Below are 23,392 nucleotides of genomic sequence, written 5' to 3' on the forward strand. Positions count from 1 at the left end.
CGCATCTAGGTAGATGCATCACTTTGTAAACCCTTGCACCACATTATACCTGCGTCAGGTATAATGTATGCAAGGGGGGGCGTATTGACGCAAGGAAGGGTCGTAGAAGTGACGCAGTGAAATCTATGAGATTTCACTGTGTCACATTTAGGACGCCGTTGCGTCAAAATCTTGCGTCTGCCTCACAGCAGGCATAAGACTGACGCAGGCCCTTTCACATGGGGCTTGCCCCATGTGAAAGGGTGCATTGCTGGAGTTGCATCACTTTTGTGACACACTCCAGCAATGCGTCACTTTTGCGCTTACAGATACATCAGAAATACTGACGTATCTGTAACTTATTGCAACATGATGAGTCATACATTAAATATGACGCACCAGGAATGTCGCAAGGAGTGCGCACTGAGAAGTGACGCATCGCTGCTTTCATGCAGCGATGCGTCATTTCTCATAAATGAGGCCCTTGATTATGAGTTTGCCGGTGCGCGGGCGGGACCAGCAGGCTCCCGCACAGCAAAACCTGTGGATGAACTGCCCGCCAGATTAGAATTTTTCTCCTGTTATGACAGGCGGTTGTTTGTTGTTTCCACGGCGGTGCCTATGAAATAGGGACCACAATGGGAACGTCATAATCAAGACATGCACCGCATGGACTGCTGCAGTCCATGGCATGTAGGTAATGTGGTGTATGCACGCAGGGGGCAAAACATGTGCCCCCCCTGCATGCATCCCCTGGCTCAGATGAATAAGGGGGCCCTGTAGGGCTCCCTTTTTGTTTCCTCTTCACCACGGTTTTAATGGCTGTGGTACCAGTATGAAAACTGCAGTGGAGAGGAAACTCATAATATGGTTGTTGGGACCACGGCAGTACCGCCAAGCATATTGTGGCCTCAAGACCACTGCGCGACTGACAGGGATCTCTGATCCCTGACGGTTGAGGTGGTCTGTGGGCAGCCCAACCACCCTAGTTGTAATAGGGTGGTTGGAAGATTGTTGTGCCCCACAAGTCTGCTGGTCCACGGACTGCCAGACTCGTAATTCGCCCCTGAGGCATTACCTGAAAGGGCCTTCAGTAGACTTGGTGGAGATCCATTTGCCAGACTGAATACTGGATCGCCATGGCACACACAATTATTTAACTGAGCCCAGAAAACAGTGGCAAGTGGTTCTGTGGTGTGCCTCTCCTGACCCCTATAGGAAACCTATTGGTGAACCCTGCTGCTGCCTTTGCAGTGAGATCTGCACCTTACGAGCAGGTGTTCTTCCTGTAAATCTGGTAAAGGGGACATGTCACCCTAAGTTCAATGGAGAAGCGCAAATCATCTATTGTTCTCCTTGCCCCCAGCACATATCCAGATGGCATTTGCTTCTTTAATATTAATGGATTTCTAAAGTAGGATGGGGAATTGCAGCAGCTTATCAAATTAATTATTGTGGCTTAAATGCGACATAAAACTATGAAAATCAAGACAAATTATATGTCAGTGATGTAAAAAATGTCTTTAAAATATGTTCTGTAATCTCCAGAAATATTAATCCACATTTCTCCAGCTTCAATATAAGCCTGTATATTACCAAGCTATAAAGCGTCTATTAAAAGGTCTAGTCTCCTGGAAAAAGTGCAGGGGCCCACAGTTGTGTTTGGAGGCCTGCTGTTTTCACCTAGAAATATTAATATTGCCGAACAGCAAGGCCGTCTTGTGTTAATATCACTTCATGCCTCTGTCCTTTTGCCGCAAGCTTACTCCTAACGATAGCCTAACAGGTGCACTAATTTATCGCCCCCCAGGCCCATTGAACAATTTTCCCTCCTCTTTACCTACGCTCGCTGCAGAAACTGCTATGACCTCCTCGAACTTCCCGCTGTTGGGCGACCTCAATATTCATTTTGATGTCAGCACGGACTGCACTGCCAGAGAGCTCACCTCTAGTTTAGCTGCAATCCACCTACAACAATTGGTAAAGGCGCCTACCCACGACAAAGGTCACCTGCTTGACCCAGTCTTTACCAACTGCCCCACACTAACAGTCGGCTCCATCAATCCCCTACCCTGGACGGATCACCATCTAATCCTTCTCGACTGGTCTACAGAAAACGCCCCCCGCCCCCCCTCCCATAACTCGGAAGATGAGAAATTGGTCGAAACGTCCGCTAGAGGCATGGTCTGGCCTTCTCTTAAACTCCAAGCCTATCCTCTCCAAAAACTCGGAACAAAATAGCATAACCTTCAACAAATGGTTAGAGGACTCCATTAACACCATCCTCCCCGCAAGAAAAACCAAACTAAAAAGAGCCAGAGAAACCGCCCCTTGGTACTCGGATAAACTCAGGGAGCTAAAACGACAGTGCCGAAAACTGGAGAGAAAGTGGCGCCTGGGATACGCCCTAACCGACAAAGAAAGGTACAGAGAAAATATCAGAGCCTACAAATCAGAAATAAACACCGCTCAATCCATCTAATACAATGAGAAAATCACGGCAGCTAGGTCTAAACCCAAAGAAATTTATCAGGTAGTTAAAACCCTCTCCAAAATTCCCCACATGCAATCACAACCCTTGATTCCATCTCCCGTTGCAACGAATTAGCTGAATTCTTCTTCCAAAAAATAAATAAAATATACTCTTCATTTACAAACCCCAACTCAGAAACTGTTTTACCACAACTCACATGCACAACTGAACACCCTGCGCAAATTCACCTGAATGAATTCCCATTATTAGACCTGGAATCACTCAAATCTCTTGCACTTCAGGTAAAATCCGGCTCCCCCCTCGACCCTGCACCCCCTAAGATGATGAATATGGTCAACCCAATCATTCTTCCTACTCTTCTGGATCTACTGAACAGTTCAATCTCCTCAGGGTTGGTCCCCCCGCCTGGAAACAAGCAATGGTGAAAGCACTGTTAAAAAAGCCGAATCTCAACCCAGCAGATCCTAATAACTACTGCCCAATTTCCCTGCTACCATGGGCAAGCAAAATCCTGGAGAAGCATGTCAACCTCCATCTCACTAACTACCTCGAGGAGAACCTCCTACTGGACGCCTCCCAAACAGGGTTCCGCCCCAGACACGGCACTGAGACGGCGCTGTTAGCCATCACAGAAGAAGCTAGGAAGATCTTGGATCGAGGAGGGACAGTGGCAGTGGTCCTCCTCGATCTAAGCGCAGCATTTAACACAGTATGCCACAAAACTCTACTAGCTCGACTCTCCGATCTTGGCATCTCAGGAATCGCCCTAGACTGGCTGAGTTCATTTCTCAGCAACAGAACCTTCCAGGTCTTTGACGGCGATTCTTACTCTAAAAACCGACCCCTAAACTGCGGTGTGCCTCAGGGCTCCTCACTGAGCCCCATGCTATTTAACGTGTACATGAGGCCACTGGCGGGTGTCGTCCAAAAATACGGTATCAAAATCATATCGTACGCGGACGACACCCAGCTGGTGGTCTCCCTGACACAGAAAAGCAGCGTGCCCCCCCAACCCAATCTGGCAGCATGCATGGAGGATGTCAAAAGATGGATGACAATGTCATCCTTAAAACTCAACGGTGATAAGACCGAGATTATGATCCTCGGCCCCTCTCCTCCCACCACCTATGACCAGCTGTGGCCCCCAAGCTTGGGACCAATGCCAACTCCCAAGGAAAATATAAAAAGCCTAGGAGTTTGGCTTGATAACAAACTCACATTAAACACTCAGGCAACCAAAACAGCTGCAACCTGCTTCGGGATTATCCGAATGTTGAAAAAAATACTGCCACTACTACCCTTTGAAGCCAAGCAAGTGGTCATTCAGGGCCTTATACAATCTAGGCTGGACTTCAAACAATGCTCTATACTTAGGAGCCCCAGAGTATGTGTTGGAAAAATTGCAAAGAACACAGAACTGTGCTGCCCGTACTCTCCTACAGATCCCTCGCAGAGAGTCAGTCAAGGCAGGGATCAGATCTCTTCACTGGCTCCCCGTCAGAGAGAGAATAAAGTTCAAAGCGATCTGCATATCGCATCAAGCATTCCACAGAGCAAGCCCGGAAATTAACCATTCACTTCTCTCCCCCTACTGCCCCGGCAAAACCCTGCGCTCCACGAATGCACTTCTCGCCGTAGTCCCAAGAATCAAAAAAGCTAGAGCAGGAGGCAGGTCCTTCTCTCTGAACGCTGCCATTCTCTGGCACTCTCTCCCCTTCTCACTTAGAGCCAACCCTACCCTTCTACTCTTCCGCAAAGAACTTAATACACTCCTATTCAGAAACTAATCCCCTCTGCTCCCTCCTACCCTCAGAATCTGTTTTTCCACTATCAGCGCTTGGACGCCTTCGGGCAGCAGTCGCGCTCTATAAAATCCCTTCACTTCACTTTCCACAACCCTACACTTTCAGTCACTTTCTGCTCTTGCAGGTTCTTTTCCATCCCTGATTTTCCCTTTTACCACTGTTTTCCTGTGTTACTGTTCCTACTTCTTTGTCCCCTGCCTGCTTTTCTCTCTTTTGCTCCAAGGCAAACTCTGATAATAAAAAAAATAAGTTATGCTTAACCAATAAGAATGTTGGAGCCCGCCGCCAGCATTATTTAAGCACTACCATGGGTCTTTCTTTGGTGGAAACGAGGCAAGTAGCATTCTTCGTTTATATATTCGGAATAAACGTTATGAATTATTTTGGATGCAAACCAAGATCCAGTTGTGCAAAATTATTACAAAATCAATACAGAAAGACTGACCCTTCCAATTTCAGTTTCTGCTGTATTTAGCAATCAAGAAGTAAATTAGCTCATGCTGGGAAACACTATTCTCTCAGTAGGTTAAACCTAAAAAACCAATTATATAGAGATTAGTTAATTTTTATATCAACGTTTTAAAATATCATTTATCCAGGGTTTGATGTTTTACTTCCATGTAGAGTTTTTGCATTTCTGTTTCTACCATGAAACATATTCACCCACCAATACATCTTAAATCAGCTTGTAGGATCCGTGTAAATACCAAACAAAGCTGATTAGGTAGGCTTTATTAATTGAAACAAGCGTTTCTTTACAATGATAATTGGAATTTGAAAGTTAATTAATCTCATTTACAATATGACTTCTAAATGCTCTACAGTTGTTATGATACCATTAACTGTTTCATTCTTTCTTTTTTGCTGGCAAAAACAGGTTTAAGGAGTAAGTACAGAATCATTTGGGAATCTTCTATTAACTGCATGGCTTAATGCACATTTTGCAACATCTTACTTCAAACTGAGCCAGAAGTTCATATTCCGTGTGTTGAATGCTTGTGCACTGCGTGTCTTTACATATTTATCACACTGTGAAGTTTTCACAGACTTTTATTGTTTTTGTAGCCCACAACCTCAAAAATATTTACAGTAATTTAAAATAAAAACAGTATCATTAGCAATATGTATACTAAACAGGCAATTACGTGATAAAATTGAAAAAAATTTGGAAATTGCAGGAGTACATTCATTGGGTAATTCTACATCCCTATTTTCCTTCAATACAGCAAAGCAATTGTATGAATACAATATTTTCAGAACGAGGGCCTTACAGACACTGAACATCTTATTATTGGTGGCTCACACTGTAATTTTGGTGTTCGGTCCTGTAATAGCTGATGCTAAAATATAAGGCATTACATCAACTCCTCCAGTAAGGTAATTCATCAAGGAGAATGTTTACCGAACTGAAAACTAGAAACATGCTACTTTATCATTGACAAAAACAACAGTTGATGGACAGAATGCAGAACAATGTCATACCTTCACCCCAGTACAGAGATCTGGGCCTACATACATCGTTTTTTGCACTCCACACCACCCCAGTTCAGACATGGCCATATGCAAATCCGCCTTGACCGTGTGCCTCATTGGAACAGTCCAGCCCGAACTGCCAAGCCATGTCTTCCCTGGACCGGAATCAAGCATCCTAGGACCGGTTTCTGGCTATCAGCCGTCATCAGCCAGGATAGCTTGACTCCAGTGGTGTGGAGAGCACAGGACTCACGTCTGAGCATACCCGTCCAACAGACGTGAGTCCTGTGCTCTCCACACCACTGGAGTCAAGCTATCCTGGCTGATGACGGCTGATAGCCAGAAACCGGTCCTAGGATGCTTGATTCCGGTCCAGGGAAGACATGGCTTGGCAGTTCGGGCTGGACTGTTCCCATGAGGCACACGGTCAAGGCTGATTTGCATATGGCCATGTCTGAACTGGGGTGGTGTGGAGTGCAAAAAAACTGTGGATTTAGGCCCAGATCTCTGTACTGGGGTGAATGTATGACATTGTTCTGCATTCTGTCCATCAACTGTGGTTTTTGCACTTTATCATTGACTGATTGTGAATTTTCCCAGCATTTTGCATGTTGAATGTCTCTCTGTTGTCAGGCTAACAGTAGTCCATATTGTGATCTTCACACTCCTTGTATTGCACTTGATGTCCTATGTATTGATAGATGCATTCTGCTCTCATGGCACCATATAATGTCTATCCCAGGGGCAAAACATAGAAACATTTGGGGTGAGGATGTAGCATTACGGCTAGAGCGGTCGCCTTCGAATCTGGGGAACTGCGTTCCAGTCTCGGCAACGACGCTCAACATCCTGTGATTCTCAGCAAATCAGTTAATCACCTCATGCCTAACACAAATTAATGTGTCCATCTGTAACGAAGCTGGTGCTCATGTAAAGCGCTCTGAAACCTGATATGTTCTGTTGTGGTTCGCGCTATATGAAAAAACAAAAAAAAAAAAGTTTCTTAAATGCTAATTGGACATTGGGATATTGTTATTCACCTGGTCAATGCTTAGAGTCAGGGTGTAAGAAAATTAAATGAACAGGCAGTGTGAAAAACGGCCGTGTTATGTTATTGACACATTTTCCTCTCATTTTTTATAAAGGCGCCAAGCTGAGTGTGCAAAGACAGCGAGGATCCAGATGGCTTTGCCAGCAGGGAAACCCACCAGCAGCGCCGCCAATAATCTCTATGAAGAACTGGGTGACAGCACCATGTAAGTGCTTAATGTTGACCTTTTGCCAGCAATGTTAGCAGATTAAACATGTGTAATGCACAGAGTCATCATTTCACGCTGACATTCAGCAGTGACTGTTTTATGCAAAGTAATGTCTTTATTAATTGATGGAAGACTAAGTACAGCACTGCAAGTGATCCAGGCATGAAACAGGCAGGTAAGCACACATCATTTTTTACATGTGCTGGAGAGACGAGCCTGGCAATGTAATATGACGTCATGGTCAGCTGTGAGTATAATATATGATTATAAAGGACGAGGGGGCATATTATCAAGGGTGGCGATAGGGAATTTTCACTGCTTTAGCGGCCGTATTCGGCCGCTAAGCGGCGATAATTCTATCGCCCTATTAGAAAGCTGTCGCTAACAGCAGTTAGCGACAGCTTTTAGGTGATAGCGAGCGGTTTGGGGCCCGCTTCGCATGTTAGCGATATTTATTGCTAATGACATGCAAAGTGGGCGTACCCAAACTATTAGCGACTGAAAACAGTCTCTAACATCGCTAACGCCTATTAGCAAGGCAGGCGTAGCAATGGAAATATTCACGCTAAGCGGGAATATCTCCAAATACTAACACCTGCCCAGACCAGTTCTTAGCCATGTTATCCAATGGGAGGTGGATAACATGGCTAAGAGCATTTTGTCGCTAATGCGTGAATATCGCTGTATTCTCAGCGATATTCATGCATTTTGCCGCTATCGCCGGAAAATGTATCGCTTTGGAGATAAACTTTGCTAAAAGCACGTTATCTCAGCGATAAATTCCGGCGATGCTCAGCGATAAAAAAATCGTCGCTAAGCCCATTTAGCGATAAATATCGATACTTGTTGGTAATATGCCCCCAGATCTTTTAATTCCCTGGTTAAGGAACACTCCCTCAGGAAAAGACGTAAAATGACCTTAACGTTGAGATGGTAAGGTTAAAATATCTTGAAAAAGTGATATATTAGGGGTTTTTTACAACAAAGATTTCCAATTCGATCCGCGATAGTCGATTGTCCAATATAAGCACATTGATCATGGATTTAAGTTCCTCTTGCAAGATATTAGGAGAGTTTGCAGTGTCAGTCAGTCTGCTATTTATTTATTTTTGGAGTTTTGTAAAGTGTGTGTGTAACCTTTCAGTTTCTTCAAAGCGGTATTGACAAAGGACATACTTAAGAATAGGATTGACACTGTATTTGTGATACATGAAAAAAATTGCCATGTGACAGATTTGAGAAATTATATATCCCATCAATTTCGCTGCCCGAGATGTGTTATTTGTTGCTCAAAACTGGCTATTGATTAAAGGCACAGCTGCTGATGTATCGTTTATGGCTCCAGCTCAGGTGCATTATGAAGCTGTACCTTAAGATTCTGGAGTGAATTATATCTATGTTATCAACACCATCATTTTCTACTGTTCCCATTTAAGATGAAGCTGACAGATAATGGAAAGCTTTTCTTTGGCACTTTCGGAAAAAGTTTTAAAATATCATATTGTACCTTTACTCAGAATATCATTTCGGCTTGCTCCAATGAGTGAATCTGTCAGAAAAAGTTTGGACTCAATTTTTATATAATTTGCATTAAACATAAACACTTCTCAATCAATAGGTGGAGAAACATCAGTTCCAACCCATAGGCCACTTTCATCTGGGACGTTTCATCCTACGTTCTCTTTTGATAAAACAAAAATACAAATAAGCCAAGATATACCTGAACGCCGTAGCCTGGGTCGGAATATAAATTGAATAGCAGAGCCATCATCTGACCTCTGAAATTTATTTCGTACATGCAATTAGTAGCAGTGAGTGTAGCATTCGGAATGAATAAAAGGAAATTGCAGATCATAATATCTTTGAATATTTTTTTTATAGCTGTTTTAAAAATGTGGGAGGAAACAGCTCTCCTTTACCTGTGGGGCTGGTAATTCGAGCAGAGGGGGGCATGGGAGAGCTACATTTAGAGCCCAAATCCCTTAACTTCTTTATCTCACCTTCACACCTTTGGAGCATACAGATTCTGCAAAATGCCATTTTCCTTGGCTTTTGCAACAGCTGTATTCTGTGGGATAATGAAGCATATCTCAGTAGATCTCAGGAAAGTCCAGTGATCCCACAATTATACTTTAATTTCTAGGTTATCCGAGCCAGACCACGGTGCCACCTTGAGAATGAATTTGAGTAAGTCGGAGGAGACAGGGTTAACTATGAGGGTTAAGAAATGTCAGGTTGCGGTGTTGGATATATTGGTCCAATGTATTTGATATTAGGAACATAGTTTTTTTAAGGGCTTAACAATGTCGTCTCAAATGCCCCTTAAAGGGGAAATGTTGACATTAATTGCAAAACATTTGTAACTAAAGATGTTAGTACTAGGGGATTTGTGTCTAAGAGAAAATAACCTATTGTGTCCTGTGCTTTCCGCACCTTACACATTTCTTACTGCAGTTACCCAAGGGGTGGATCATGAGGTGATTCGACTAAGGCTATGGCTCAATACCTGTTCCCAGGAATCGGCTTTATGATTAAAAACAACGCAAAGAACTGTGCCAACTTCTCTGCAAGTGACACAAATAAAATTGTCAGAAAAGCCCTGCTGTTTCCTGCTAAAGTATCCATTAACCCATAAAACACATTTTTGGGCATATTATTGGGACACCTAACAATTCCTAGATGCATGGAAAATACATTCTAAGATATGTTGACAACTGCTCCCATTGGATAGTGAGCAAAGCTGCGTATAGCATCACTGCTACAATGATCACTAATTTCCTCAGAAACGTGTTAGTTTCTGATGGTATTCCTGAGACTTAATAACAAATAATAGTGTGCACTTTTCCTTTGAATGTATGAAGCGTTCCTGAAAGTGATGTCAGTGCATCACACAATACCAGTACTGTACTATCCCAAAGCAAAAGCGTTAATGGAAACAGTGAACAGGGTGATAAAGGAATGCATCTAAAAGGGAGTGTGATGGTAAGTCAGGTGGAGTAACAGCTTCAAATTGTGTTATGGTCATATCACTAGGGTTGTGAAAAATATGCATAATTTGATATTGTGTCCTTGGGTAGGCTTATATATATTATGTTAAATCAGTTTGCATATGGGGCGGGCGCACTGCTGTTTTTTTAATACAGTTTGTGTCACTGCCGTCATTCTAATTCAGTTTGCTGAGATTGTCCCAGACAAGAGACAGCGAGTGACACAATCACATTTGCTGGTGTCTTTGTCCCAATTACCTTATAAGGATATTTGGTGTTTTGTTATACCTATATTGGCACTGAGCTGACTATATACACTATTTCAGAATCCTATACATGGTTCTTTTACTTTTAAGTGTCTCTCGCTCTTATTCTGTCCTTATGATGACCACAATCAAAATGATTGTGTTAATGGGTCAAAACATCGACAAAGATTTATGTGGACGGCTTTAAAACATTTTATTGTGGTTCTTGACACTCATACTATGAGTGCCACGTGTAATAACATACTGCCCCAGCAATTGCATGTATATATTTTGAATATAGCACAAGTGCACTGTTTAGTCACTTTACCGACTCCCAATGCACCGCTACTCTATAGGAGCACCTAATTATATTTTTGGGGAACAATGTATTTTTGTGAAAAGTGCATGCTGTGCCATTGACTCATATAATTAACTAAATGAATGCATTTACTGCAAAATTGAAATAAACTCACAGACGAGTTTCTTACGTTGCTATTGGCGTGAAAGTCTAGAGCTACACCTCCTCCGTAAGAATTTCTGTTTTGATAAAAAGTAATGGATTATGTGGCAGCTAATACTGTCATTGATACAGAACATTATTTAGATTTGGTCCTTTTAACCTTCCCTAGGGTCTGTTTGGTCTGTAAGAGATAAAGTGAGGCCATGTTCTTGCCATCATATTTCAAACCATATTGAATATTTTGCCTATCATTTGGCCTACAATATTTTTTTTGTTCTAATATTTCTCATAACTATTAAGTGTTTTTTTTTCTTTATAGTTGTTGGCTCCCCTGGTTTACTTTTTATGGGTTGCTTTTATCTATGTCAATTAAATTGATATCTTTTTTTGGTTATTAATATATATGTTATTGTTTTTGTTTTATTTTATTATATGTTTAACCAAAATAAATGTGCGAATAATTAATTAAAGAAGTATATTTCCATTAATAATTTATTTTTGAATACTATATGTAAAAGTTAGCAGATAACAATCAACTTGAGGTCTTTTAGGAGTATTCTGGCCACATGCTAATTGAAAAGTCATTAATTTGAAATTGTATAAAGAAATAGTTTGACTTGGCAAGTTAGATGATCAGTTTACCAGTCTTGATAAAAAATAAGGGGTGCTGGTAGAAGTCTAAAGCCAAGTAGTGTAAGAAGATACACATTGAAAATTGTATTGGTTGGTGCCAACCCCTACCTGGCATCACATTACAGAAAAATATAGTATTTTGGAAGCACATGGGTAGTATGTATTCAGGTGACTAATTGCCACTGAAGGAGTGCCCAAAATAACCTGAATTTTGAGAGAGTTCTTTTGTCACTATCGAGGTTAAAGACACTTGGGAAACCTGATGCAAAATAGGTAAGATGGTCTAGTCCATCCCCATATTGGTTCCTTGGAGTTTTTTCTTGGTGCTATCATCATCATTAAAGGTGCAGTCAACTTCCTGGAACATCTCTGAATCTGGGAGGCTTTGATCACATGTGTAATTCTTCCATCATGCAAGTGAGGGCTTTCACTGGTTTGAAGTCACTCACAGACGTCCATAAAAGCCCCTTTGGCAACAGTGAAGTCACCACTGGGCTCCTTCTGCAAAACCAATCTGAAGAAAAGTCAAAATCATCTGTTTTTCTAGATTGCCGCTATTAAGTTTTCTACTGCAATGCGTGGAATTTAGCTGTATGAACTCTGTACAACCACAACTTTCAGAAAAGTGTGTTAGTGAATAATATCTGCAAAAGATATTGGCCTGATAGAGACATGTATCATTGTAGCGCTATATTTTATCTAAGTATACGTTTTTAAACGTGCATGTAACAGCATCACCTTTCAAACCAACATACTCCTTTCAACAGTTTATGAGATACCTACAAATGAAATTTATGTCATGTCATAACATGTTGAATGTCAGAATCTTAAATACGTTTTCAGCTGTAGAGCCTCTTATCTTGGTTTACATCTGTATGCTTTGTTGATTAATACTAACATAATTGTGAGATCTTATTGTTGAATTTGTTGTTTCGGAATTTAGAGCTAAGATTTACAAACCAACAGAGCAGTATGTCAGTTTGCCTACATACATATAGTACCATCAGTACAGACTATCCGGACCTTTCCCTACAGTATGAGGTTTGTCTAGTTCCACAATTAATATTCATGAACTAAATGTGCATTAAAGGGACCTACACAGGATGTCGTTTGCAATCGGCTGGGTTTATGAAAAACTGACTTGGCTGAGTAGCTTACATTTGAAAACCAAGCATTAGCAAAGCCAATAGGTCTCGTCGTTGAGACATATTGCCTTTGCCAGTGGTATGTAGCCATGCCGCACAGAATTCCTGATGTGTGTAGCATGGCTGCAGTAAAATAAAAGAAAAAGTTACCAGCTGCCTGCATCATTCTTAGGTGCATACATGCGCACCCTGAAAAAATGACAGGCCATCTTTTTTTTATTTTAGCTAAGGGTCCGAGAAGGATGGGTAACTAAAAACAAAATAAAAGTGCTAAAAGTTGTATTAATTTTTTTTTATAGCTAGTGGGGGAGAGCAGAAACAGTGAGGTGATGAAGCAGCATGGGTTTGAAAGTAACACAGGGGCCAGCGCGGGGCAAGTAAGCCAAACGCGGAGGGTGAGGGATAAGAAGCAACAAAGGGGAGTGCAGCGGACACAGAAGCAACATTGATAGGGCGAGTGTACATGGGAGTGGGCAGGAGATATGGGAGCAATGCAGGACATGAAAGCTACACAGAGAGGACAGGGGGAATCAGAAGCAATGAGAGGGAGAGCAAAGGAGCAGATGTAACCCAGAGAATAACATAGACAAGAGCAACAGGTAGCAGGCATGAAGAAACATAAGGGGGCAGGCAGCAGCACGATAGGGGGAAGTGTACAAGGTTACTGGCTTGAAAACACATATGCGCTACATGAGTGCTGAAGCAAAAAGAAAAAAAATTCTCCCCTGACATTAAATATAGACACCAGTCAAACACATACAGCAAAGAGACGTTGGGGCATATTCTCAAGGACTTATCGCCGCAAAAGTGGTGATAGATTTATTGCCCTATTCTCAAGCTGGTGCAGGCTGCCGATATTGCCAGGTTTCCAGCGATAGCTGCCGCAAACAACATTGCCACGGATGAGAGCGACAACTAACTCTAATGATATGCAGAGTAGGCGTTCCTATGCAAAAACACACGAAAACACCACTTCACGATAATCTCAATTACCAGCGCTATAGTGGTGTAAAGGGATACGTTTATAGGAAAAATCAGGATATGGGCCGTGGTGTCAATCATAAGATTGAATGTCTTGGTAGGCAAGGATCAAGAGGATAGCTTCATTCTATAATTTTGCTAGCAGAAATTTAAGCAAATTCACAAAAACCTGAGAAAAATCAAGTAATGGAAATTAAGGTAAAAAGAGGCCATAGAGACATAACTTGATGCTGGTAGTAGCAATCCAGTAAAACCTAAGTTACATTCAGAACATCTACTCAATATTGAATGATAAATCCTCACTAACGTGCCTATTCCTATGTTGGTCGGACAAGCATCTGACCGACACTGTAGCGGGATGGAATCCACCCAACTATTAGTCGGCGTTCCACGTGACGAATTAAGATGCTACCGCCCTATGGGTGGTCGGAAACATCCATTTTTCCATTGCACCTTGTGAGGCGGCTGAAAAAGGGTTGCAGCACACACGTGCCTGCCACACGGTGCATAGATGTTCACCCCCCAGACCCCATAGTGGAGGCCCAGGTGGGACGGGATCCCTGCTATAGGTCCTCAAAGTCCCTTTCCGTCTGCCTTTATTCAGCAGTTGGAACGCCATTGAAAAGCAGACAGAAAGGGATATCATAATTCCTACTGTGGATCCTTCGCAGGTTTAAATGTAACGCTCAATTAAGATCCCAGTGGACTTTCACCATCCAACAATTGCATAATTAACCCACATCTTTGTGCAAACACCAGATTACACAAAGTGAATGAGCCACTTGGGAGATGGTCTTGGTGTCTGGACAACATCTTAGCAAGAAAGAAAATGTTCGGGTTCTTGAGATTAAATAATTATCAAATTCTTGAGAGTAAATGATTGTCAAAAGAGCAAAGTACTGCAGTCATTTATGTTGTGAGACTAGAGGTGGTGACTTATATCAATCCATCTGTTTTAGGCTCTTGTAAATAAATACAGCATTTTGCAACTTCGTTCCTTACCTATCTCAAGACTTCCAAAATGTAAATCGTGTTTCTTGTACTTAATTACATAACATATACTTAAATAATGTTTATGTTTTGCATCAAGTGCTTGGGTTGAAATGTCTGGAATATATTGTTAGACTGGCCTCTGTAGAGCTCTTAATTTGAGTATGGAGTAATCCACAGGCATGTTTTTCCAGAGAGACCTTAAGAGGCCGTTTGAGAGTGCATCTCACATATTTAATCCGAAGGTTAATCTCGGTTGCTCATCGCATATTTTGTTCGTATAGGTGTAGCACTAGAAAACATATTTTACCTGTCAAGGAGCAAATTATTAACGTATACTGAGGATGTATGATTTCAGAAAGGGAACAAAGGAGCATGGGAAGTGATTTATGAGGATGTAAGTTCTAACATAGTCTTGTAATAAAAAAAGAACCACGCTTGAATTGGGTTTTAGGATCTATTGTTATAGTTTCATTGAATACTGGCCTGATATCTGGAATGACTAGTTTTCTCAAGATGAGAACACCTAATACTTACACTTGCAGTTTCCCATGTGATTTCATTTCCAATCAATCATCCACGCAGGTCTTTTTCTTCGGTCCAAAAAGTAAATCTTTGAGATCGGTCTTAAAGTCTGCCAGGAAAATTAAGAGCAAATGGTTCCTAGTAAAGTTGCTAGCATTAAATTACTTTTCATTGGGCTTTGATACAGCTATCTTTTATGAGGCAGCTTTAAAGATTAGCAATAGTATTGCTTAAAATTGCATTTTTACATATGAACCTTTTTATTGTCTTTAAAGTCGATCTAGTTGAGTTTTAGCTAGATACATTGAGGATTAATCTGTGGTCTCCACTATTGTACTATATGATGCTTGTCTGTATTTGCATAATTTTATTTCATGTATGAATTATGAAAATACTTCTTTCGTGTGTTTAATGACCAATTGCCAAAATAGGCTTTTAGTTAATTGAATGATTGCTATTTAGTACATAAACACATTTATTTGTTCAAATTACAAATACTAGTTACACTCTTGCATCTTCTTCTGTATTGTAAGGGCATCCTTGTGTTTCGTAGCAATGACAAAATACAGATTAGCTGCTAACAGTACGTGCAGTGTGGTACTACCAGAAATACAATCTTCTGATAGCTACTGTGAAACTATTAATTCATATGAAGTACAATTTTCAAACTAAATGAAACAGCTGCATTAAACGTCCCTGCAGTGGGAATATGTTCTTTTAAACAATGCAAAGGGATCCTGCCCCTAAAACAGTTAATGGAAATGAATAAATTAAACATTGGATTCGGTAACCCATCTTTTGAACCCTAATTCTCAATTAGACAGGATATCATTAAATTAATTGCTATGCAGTTCTTAATTGCTTTGATTAAGGTACAGTAACGGCAACGCAAATTGCCCATTGATGTATTCCGTGTTGTGCTTTATCAAAGTCAGTGTGGTAATCCTTTTATTTGTGTCTGTCATCTCACTAATTTCAATCTATGTATGTATTTTTATATACGTTTCCCAATTATTAACGCACATTCTATTTACCTTTTGTACCTTTTCTTTATTCTTTCAATTGCATGCTTACTAAATTTTCCATCTTTCCTTTCTCTGTGTTTCATGTCTTTCATTTTGTTTCATCAATGGATACATAGGCATCAGTAAGTACACCCCATTCAGTATTTGTTCCCATTATTTTCAATCAGTTTAGAAATTGCCTTTTTTCTGCTTCATTTACTACATTCAAATACTTCATTACATGTGTATAATTTAGATTTCTGATTGCAAGCGGCAAAGTAGTAGGGGAGACAGTTGAAATCGAGTATTTTTTCTCGTAGTTGTAACTAAATATAATAGAAACTGGAAGCTGGCAATTGCACAAAACAGAATATTTACTTTTCTCTAGTTGTGGCAAAATACAAACTATCTGTTAGCTTTTATTTAGATCTCATTTTTATTTGCTGAAATGTCTAAGAGATGAATCCTTGTCAAATGTATTTATTTATTTAAGCAATTTGTAGAGCGCGCAAATACCTGTGGGTGTCTCGGCGCTGAGGACTGGAGAGGTGGTAGTGAGGCGGAGTGCTGCTCATTGGGTGAAGGGCCCGGTCTTTAGTATCTTCCTAAAAGCCAGCAGCAAAGGGCATGATTTAATTTGCTGAGGGAGGGTGTTCCACAGTCTGGCCATGGCGACGGTGAATCTTTTGTCTCCCCAGGAGACCTTGTTTGTACGAGGGATCATGAGGAGATTGGCGGTTGAGGATCGTAGGTTTCTGCTAGGTACCTGGGCGTAGAGGGCTTTTTTTTAGAAAATTTGGAACTGTGTTGTAAATGGCCTTGTAGGCTACGCATAAAGCCTTGAATTTGATGCGATTTATGATTGGAAGCCAGTGCAAGTTTCGCACCACCAAGGAGATGGATTTGTGTTTGGGGGTACCTGTAATTATCCTAGCAGCGGCATTTTGTAACATCTGTAATTTGTTAATGATCTATTTCTGGGCTTCAGGAGCAGGCCGTTGCAATAGTCAACTTTTGACATAACAAGGGTGCTTATCAGGGATTTTCCTCCACTGGAAGGGAAGAAAGGTAGCAGTTTCTTAATCATTCTTAGCGTGTAGAAAGAGGAAGAGGTTATAGCATTGGCGTGGGCTGAGAAAGCTAATTTATCGTCAAACATGACGCCCAGGTTTCTTACTTTCTGTTCTGGGGGTGGGGGAGGGCCCAAGGCGGTGGGCCACCAAGAAGGGGACCATGTTGGATGTAGATTGCCAAAAATCATAACCTCCTTTTCTTCCGAGTTACATTTTAGGCAGTTTTTGGCCATCCAGGAGCTGATAGCAAGCATGCCTGATTGAAAACTGGCTGCAATTGCTCCTCCATGGTTGATAATTGTTAGCGCGAGTTGTGTGTCATCGGCGTAGGATGTCAACCCCATCCCATGGGTTTTGATGATCTTGGCCAAGCCCGACACATAGATATTAAATAGTGTAGGACTCAAGGATGATCCCTGTGGCACCCCACATGGGAGCATAAAAGACGGGGAGTTATATATGCCGAGGCTCACTAGCTGGGAGCGTTTGGCCAGGAATGACGCCAGTAAAACTTTGGCTTTGAGTTTTATGCCCATATTGTAAAAAAAATGGTGTCTTGTAAAGCGCACTGCTACCCGCACCGCAGGCCTCGTAGCGCTATAGACCGCTGGGGAACCCGTCCTGGCTTTCCCTGTGAGATAGTCCCTCCTGGGGGTCTCCAAGGTGAAACCAGGCATCCCCGGCGTTTGTGTGGGGCCGTTGAGGAGATGAAGCAAGCTAATGCCCAGAGTTGCCGAGTGTGATCTCTGGTCGGAGTAGGCACCGGTGCGAGAATTATCAGTCCGCTGACCCTGGTCCAAGACCCTGCCGCGTCGGGAATCGAACCCTGGTCCCGGGCCGTTCTCTACTCTCGGGTCTGCCGCCTCTAACCAGTGAGCCACACCTCTCCACTAATTTGAGACACGGTCGATCAGAGTGACATGAGCGACCGTATCAAAAGCTGCGGACAAGTCCCGCAGTATAAGGACTGCTGGTCCACCTTGGTCTCGAGTGGCTCTAATCTCATCTGTAGCCTTGATGAGGGCGATTTCTGTGCCGTGGAACTTCTTGAAGTCAAACTGTGATTCATCCAGAAGATTGTTTACTTCAATGAAATGGGCTAGTTGTGTATTCATAATTTTTTCAAAATTTTTTGCTGGGAAGGGAAGGCTTGTGATATGTCTATAGTTTTTTGTGTCTAGTGGGTCTAGGTGCTGTTTTTTAAGAAGAGGTTTGATGGTTACCTTTTTCCAGGTTGCTGGGTAGATACCAGTGTTGAACATGGCGTTACAGTTATCAGTGAGATGGGGGCTAGAAGATCTGGGATTAGTTTTGATACCGAGGTAAGGCATGGATCCGTAGGGGAACCTGATTTAATGGTGAGGATTAGGTCATGGATTTGTGTGGGCGAATTTTGTTTGAATTGTGAATAGGAATGAGCCTTATTGTCATTGTCAGTTGGGGCGGGAGAATCGTTTTTTGGTTGTAAGGCAAAGTTATCGTATATTATGCTAACCTTATCTTGAAAGTGCATGGATCTAGCAGAAAGAAGTTTGGACATCTATATAGAAAACAAGATATTATTTGATGGTGGATCACACCGGATGCACAGTATAGGCTTGCTTACATTTTAAACAGTTTTAACATATTTTCATGTGCTTTTGTAATATAAAGCCTAATGTACAGGGCTTATTACAATGCCAGTCTGAATTTCTTACCACCAACACCGTGGAGGAAACGGGACCGACCAACCTCCAGTCTGCGGTCCCGACTGCCTAATTACAATGGGACCGCACATGGTGTGGTTGCATTCCCACATTTCCCTATGGGAGCATGCATTGCAGCCTTAAACCGTCCAAGACACAAGCTCCCATAGAAAATTGGGAGATTGTGTTAAACCCTGCACCCCATGGCAGGCACCTTGAGGTACCTGCCACAAGGTGCAGGGATTAACAGGGGGACACAATAGGTACCCCCTTGGCCCCCAACTGGAGGCAGCAATGAAAAGGGGGCCCTGGTAGGGGGCCCTCTAATACACTTTTCGACAAGCTATCCATGTTGGAAAGCCCTGATGAAAAGCTTGCCAGAAACCATGCATCGTAATCCAGACGGTGTGAAACGCCGTGCATATGGATTTCGAAAGCCAACTGGAATGACCGGCCAGTTTAAATTCTGACAGGTTGTATTGCAATCAGCCAGTCGGAGGTGAAACCTACAATATTGGTCGTAAAGCCTCCGACCTAAGGGAGGAGGCTTTACGCTCGAGATCTTAATAGGCCCCATAGTCTCATTGTTTTTTTGCAGAGAGGTTTATATGGTGAGATTGTGGTCACAGAAAGTATAATGAGATCCTTAAATAAAGTGATACTACTTATAGAGCTTGTGTCTAAGATTGCTTGTGAGCACTGAAGCTTTGGCCTCTTCTATAAAGGTGCCCAACTGTTGCACAATTTTGAATACACACAGCTTCTACCTAATAAAAAGAAATAGTAAAAAAGTATGAGCAGAAATCTCTGCTTCAAAGTGAACATACATTTCTTACCCTTTTCAACATCAAAAATTCCCAGGAGAAAGCCAGAAAAACTCTGCCAATTTCATTATTCCACAAGGCCAAAAAGAAATTAAAATCAGCATGTGTAGTTCCTAGCATGGCTCATAACCAGAGTCCATGTCCCTATTTATATCAGTAGAAAATGTATTTTTTCTGATAATGTCTTTGATAGATTTCTCAATATACATCTATTATGAGAAAATAAAGGATTTCATTAATTTACCTGCCATTAGCGTCTTAGTCCTTCTTTCATAAAGTCAGGATAAATAGGATGTTAGCATTGGAATGCTGGAAAACCTGTTTAGACAATAAAGTGGCAGAGGGTCAAAAACAGCTGGTGTAGGTATCCTCCTGCAAGAGTCCAATGTTTTTCTTTTTTTCCAGTTTTTAACATTCTTATGTTGTTGCCCCGATTCTTATATTGACTTACTCACACCCTTTTATGATAAAATGAAGAACTGAAATGTTCTCTTCAGGTAAAACATTCAAAGTATATTTTAAATGCGCCTCATTGCAATTGTTCTTTCCTTTCCGTTAAGTCCCCTACTTAGTGTTCTGTACAGTGTTCATCTGGAGGACCTACTTGTATGGTTCTTTGTCTAGTTTTCCCAATTCTGATTGCTACCACATGCCTCACATTTGTTGCCCTGTTATTACTATCTTTATTATGAATGTTAACTTTTTTCCATCATGATTTGCCCTGCTCATCATTCTATTCTTCTGTCTTACAAGATCTAAGCTCCTACTTGTATTACTTGATGTAGTCTATATATAGATTTGTATACACTATAGCACACACAGGGGCATATTCTCAAGGAGCTATCACTGAGTTAACAGCACTTTATCGTAGCCAAAGTCGGGATACATTTATCGCCCCATTCACAAGCTGGTGCTAATAGCCCATACCACCAGTTTACCTGCGATAGCAGCCGCAAAAAACATCGCCACAGAAGACCCCCGCAACTATCCCTAATGAGATGCAGAGTAGGCATTTCTGGGCAAAAAGCTGCGACAACACCACTCTGCAACATTCTCAACGTCCAGCCAGATCGGCAATAAGATCACAAAGAGTGCCATAAGGTGCGTTAGCAGCAGGAAACTAACACCTGCTCTGATGTGGTGTAAAGTCGGACCACAGCCTGCACCACAAACGGGAGCCCAGCCCAGAGCCACACCTGATGAACAACAGATGCCATTGCGCTACTCATCATGGGCCAAGACACTTGAAGCAGCTGGAATCAGCTCTCCTCGGCTTTGCGAGCAATCTCCAGTTACGGTATTTTTAGAAAACATTTGAAAGCCTTTTTATTCTTTTTATCTGTTTTCAGTCCTCTTCTGTGCTCTAATCCCACAGGATACTATTCTTCTAGGCAGCGCCGAGGTGCCCCAGAGTAAGTTGAGCGCTTTACCAACCAAATAACATAACATAACATAACATAACATAACATAACATCCCAGACACCCAAGAGGGCCATAACACCCACCGCCACCATCCCCTGGGCCCCCCTCCCTGGGCATCCTCCGGACAAATACATGCCACATCGACTTCACAGAGTCATGTACCAAACATTCCACCTGATGTCGCACGATCACATCTGGTTACATGCATGTGTCGACACGAAAGTGAGCATCACACATTCAACTTCGAAGCAACAAATGAAAATGTATTAAAATAAACACAGAACAGAAATTAAGACACATGGCAGCACCCCTCGGGACACTCCATAGGTCACAGCCTGCAAGACAAAAATTATGATGAGAAGTTGTGTCCTGCACACATCAAGGGACAGAGAGAGAGCAAAGGAGAGAGAGAGAGGGAGAGAGAGAAAGACAGACAGAGAGGGGAGAGGGAAGGGAAGGAGAGATTGATAGACAGAGAGGGGAATGAGAGATAGATGGACAGAGAGGGGGAGAGAGAGATAGACGGACAGAGAGGGGGAGAGAGAGATAGATGGACAAAAAAGAAGAGAGGGACAGGGAGAGAGAGTGCCAACACTGCGCACCCAGGCCACACTGCTCACCTGCTGCCATCAGTGTGTCTCCAACCACGTGCCGGTAGGTAGTGCAGTTCACCAGGTCCCACATCTGAGACAGTCCCATCATCTGAAACAGAGTACAGATACTTGAAGGACAAAATACATACAATTGCACGCAAAATCATTGCCTGTCCGCCCCTGTGCACCCAGGCAGTTGCACCCCAGCCCCTCCCGCTGCCCAGTGGTGCATGCCTGCCCCTGCACACCCAGGTAGCTGCACCTCAGCCCCTCCTGCTGCCCAGCAGTGCATGCCTGCCCCTGCACACCCAGGTAGCTGCACCCCAGCCCCTCCCGCCACCCAGCGGTGCATGCCCGCCCCTGCGCACCGAGGCCTTACTGTTCACCTTCAACCACTGGCGTTTAGAAATGAGGGCCCACCACATGCCGGTGCAAGCCCAAAGCCCGGGGCCCTCGGACATGGCACCCTCCACATCATACAGCTCCGCTCCGTGGGCCCTCAGGTCTCACATTTGGTGCTGGGTCTTGATTTCTCCATTGAAGAGGATATACCAGTGTACCCAGCATTATCGAAGGCTGCACACCCGCTCGGCCTCATAGGTGGCACTAACTCTGTGATCCAGAAGGCGACGCCACGTGGCAGTAGGCCCACGCTGCCTGCTGGCTCAGGCCTACACTGCAGTCCAGCAGGGGACACAAAACCTGAGCCGTCCAGACCGCTGGGACAAGACACATTCACAGGCTGCAGACCCACTCAGCTCTTAAGGTGCCCCTACCTCAGTGCACCGAAAGACATCATCCCATGGTGGTGTGCCTGCGGCAGTGTATCTGGTGCCACCAAGTGTGTGCACCCCTAGTCATAGACCCTCCATGATTAGGTATCATGGTGTGGATGCCATCATGTCACCTCTGGGCCTGCGGCATGTGATGTCGCAGGCTCCTGTGTCCCCATGCCTACATGCACACCACACCGATACACTCAGAGAAAGGTTGGAAATGGTGTTGTGCACGTGCGTCCGGCCCTTTTTATTGGCAGGGTCCCATGTGCTGTGATGCATGTGCTTGATGGGTGTGGTGTGGGTGTACACCTGCCATGGGGGAGTGGCTGTGGCATGCTGACAACTAGACCTGTAAACAGCAGATCACTACTTGGGAGTCCTGGCACATGTGGCATTGTTGTCCCGCCCCTGGAGCATAAGCATAGTGGGCTGGCCTGGCGTATACCAGTCCATCGTAAGGGTTTGAACAATGACCCCAAGGCTCTGGCTGTGGTTCCGTATGGGGCTGGACAAGGAAGTAACAAATGCGTGTGTCGCTGTTGTTGCGTCCGCGCCACTCGGACAACATTCGGCAATGGGTCACCCTATGCCCCAAGTCCAACGAAATGAGCCACATGGATGTAGGGGGAATTTACTGACCCTACATTCATCAATATTACCACACATGAAAGACCATAGACACGACACATGAATGCACATTCAGTGTAGTCTTGCATCTGGAGCAGAACAGAGCCATGCAAACTCTAATTTACAATGTTGGCCTGTGGGGGGCCAGCCAGAGTCCTTCAGGGAATGACAAGCCCAAAAAGAAGAGGAAGAGTTCAGTCCGCAGTCTGATTGCTGTGTCAATGGTGATCAAACAGAATACGGTATCCATTGGGAGGTTGAAGGCGAGTGTCACAGAGTGTATCGGGGACAATGGAAGGTGATGATGCAGAGGGCAGAACAAAGCTGAAACTGGCCATATGGGGAAATGAATTCTACTGCTTCCTTCTTACCACAATGGCGCTTTCATCTGCCTCTTCGTCCTCTGCTG

At 43.0% G+C, this 23,392-nt stretch overlaps 1 protein-coding gene across 1 annotated transcript in view; it reads left to right on the forward strand.

Moving 5' to 3' along the window:
• PCDH15 (protocadherin related 15) overlaps nucleotides 1–23,392 on the forward strand; it is a 2,701,201-nt gene that overhangs the window by 2,468,058 nt on the left and 209,751 nt on the right. The window contains exon 31 of the mRNA XM_086921939.1: nucleotides 6,897–7,007. Within this exon, the coding sequence (XP_086778065.1) occupies nucleotides 6,897–7,007 (111 nt within the window). The remainder of the gene's footprint in view (nucleotides 1–6,896; nucleotides 7,008–23,392) is intronic.

The sequence above is a fragment of the Lissotriton vulgaris genome, chromosome 5 (assembly GCF_964263255.1).
Source record: "Lissotriton vulgaris chromosome 5, aLisVul1.2, whole genome shotgun sequence".
In the NCBI taxonomy this organism is placed as follows: Eukaryota; Metazoa; Chordata; class Amphibia; order Caudata; family Salamandridae; genus Lissotriton; species Lissotriton vulgaris.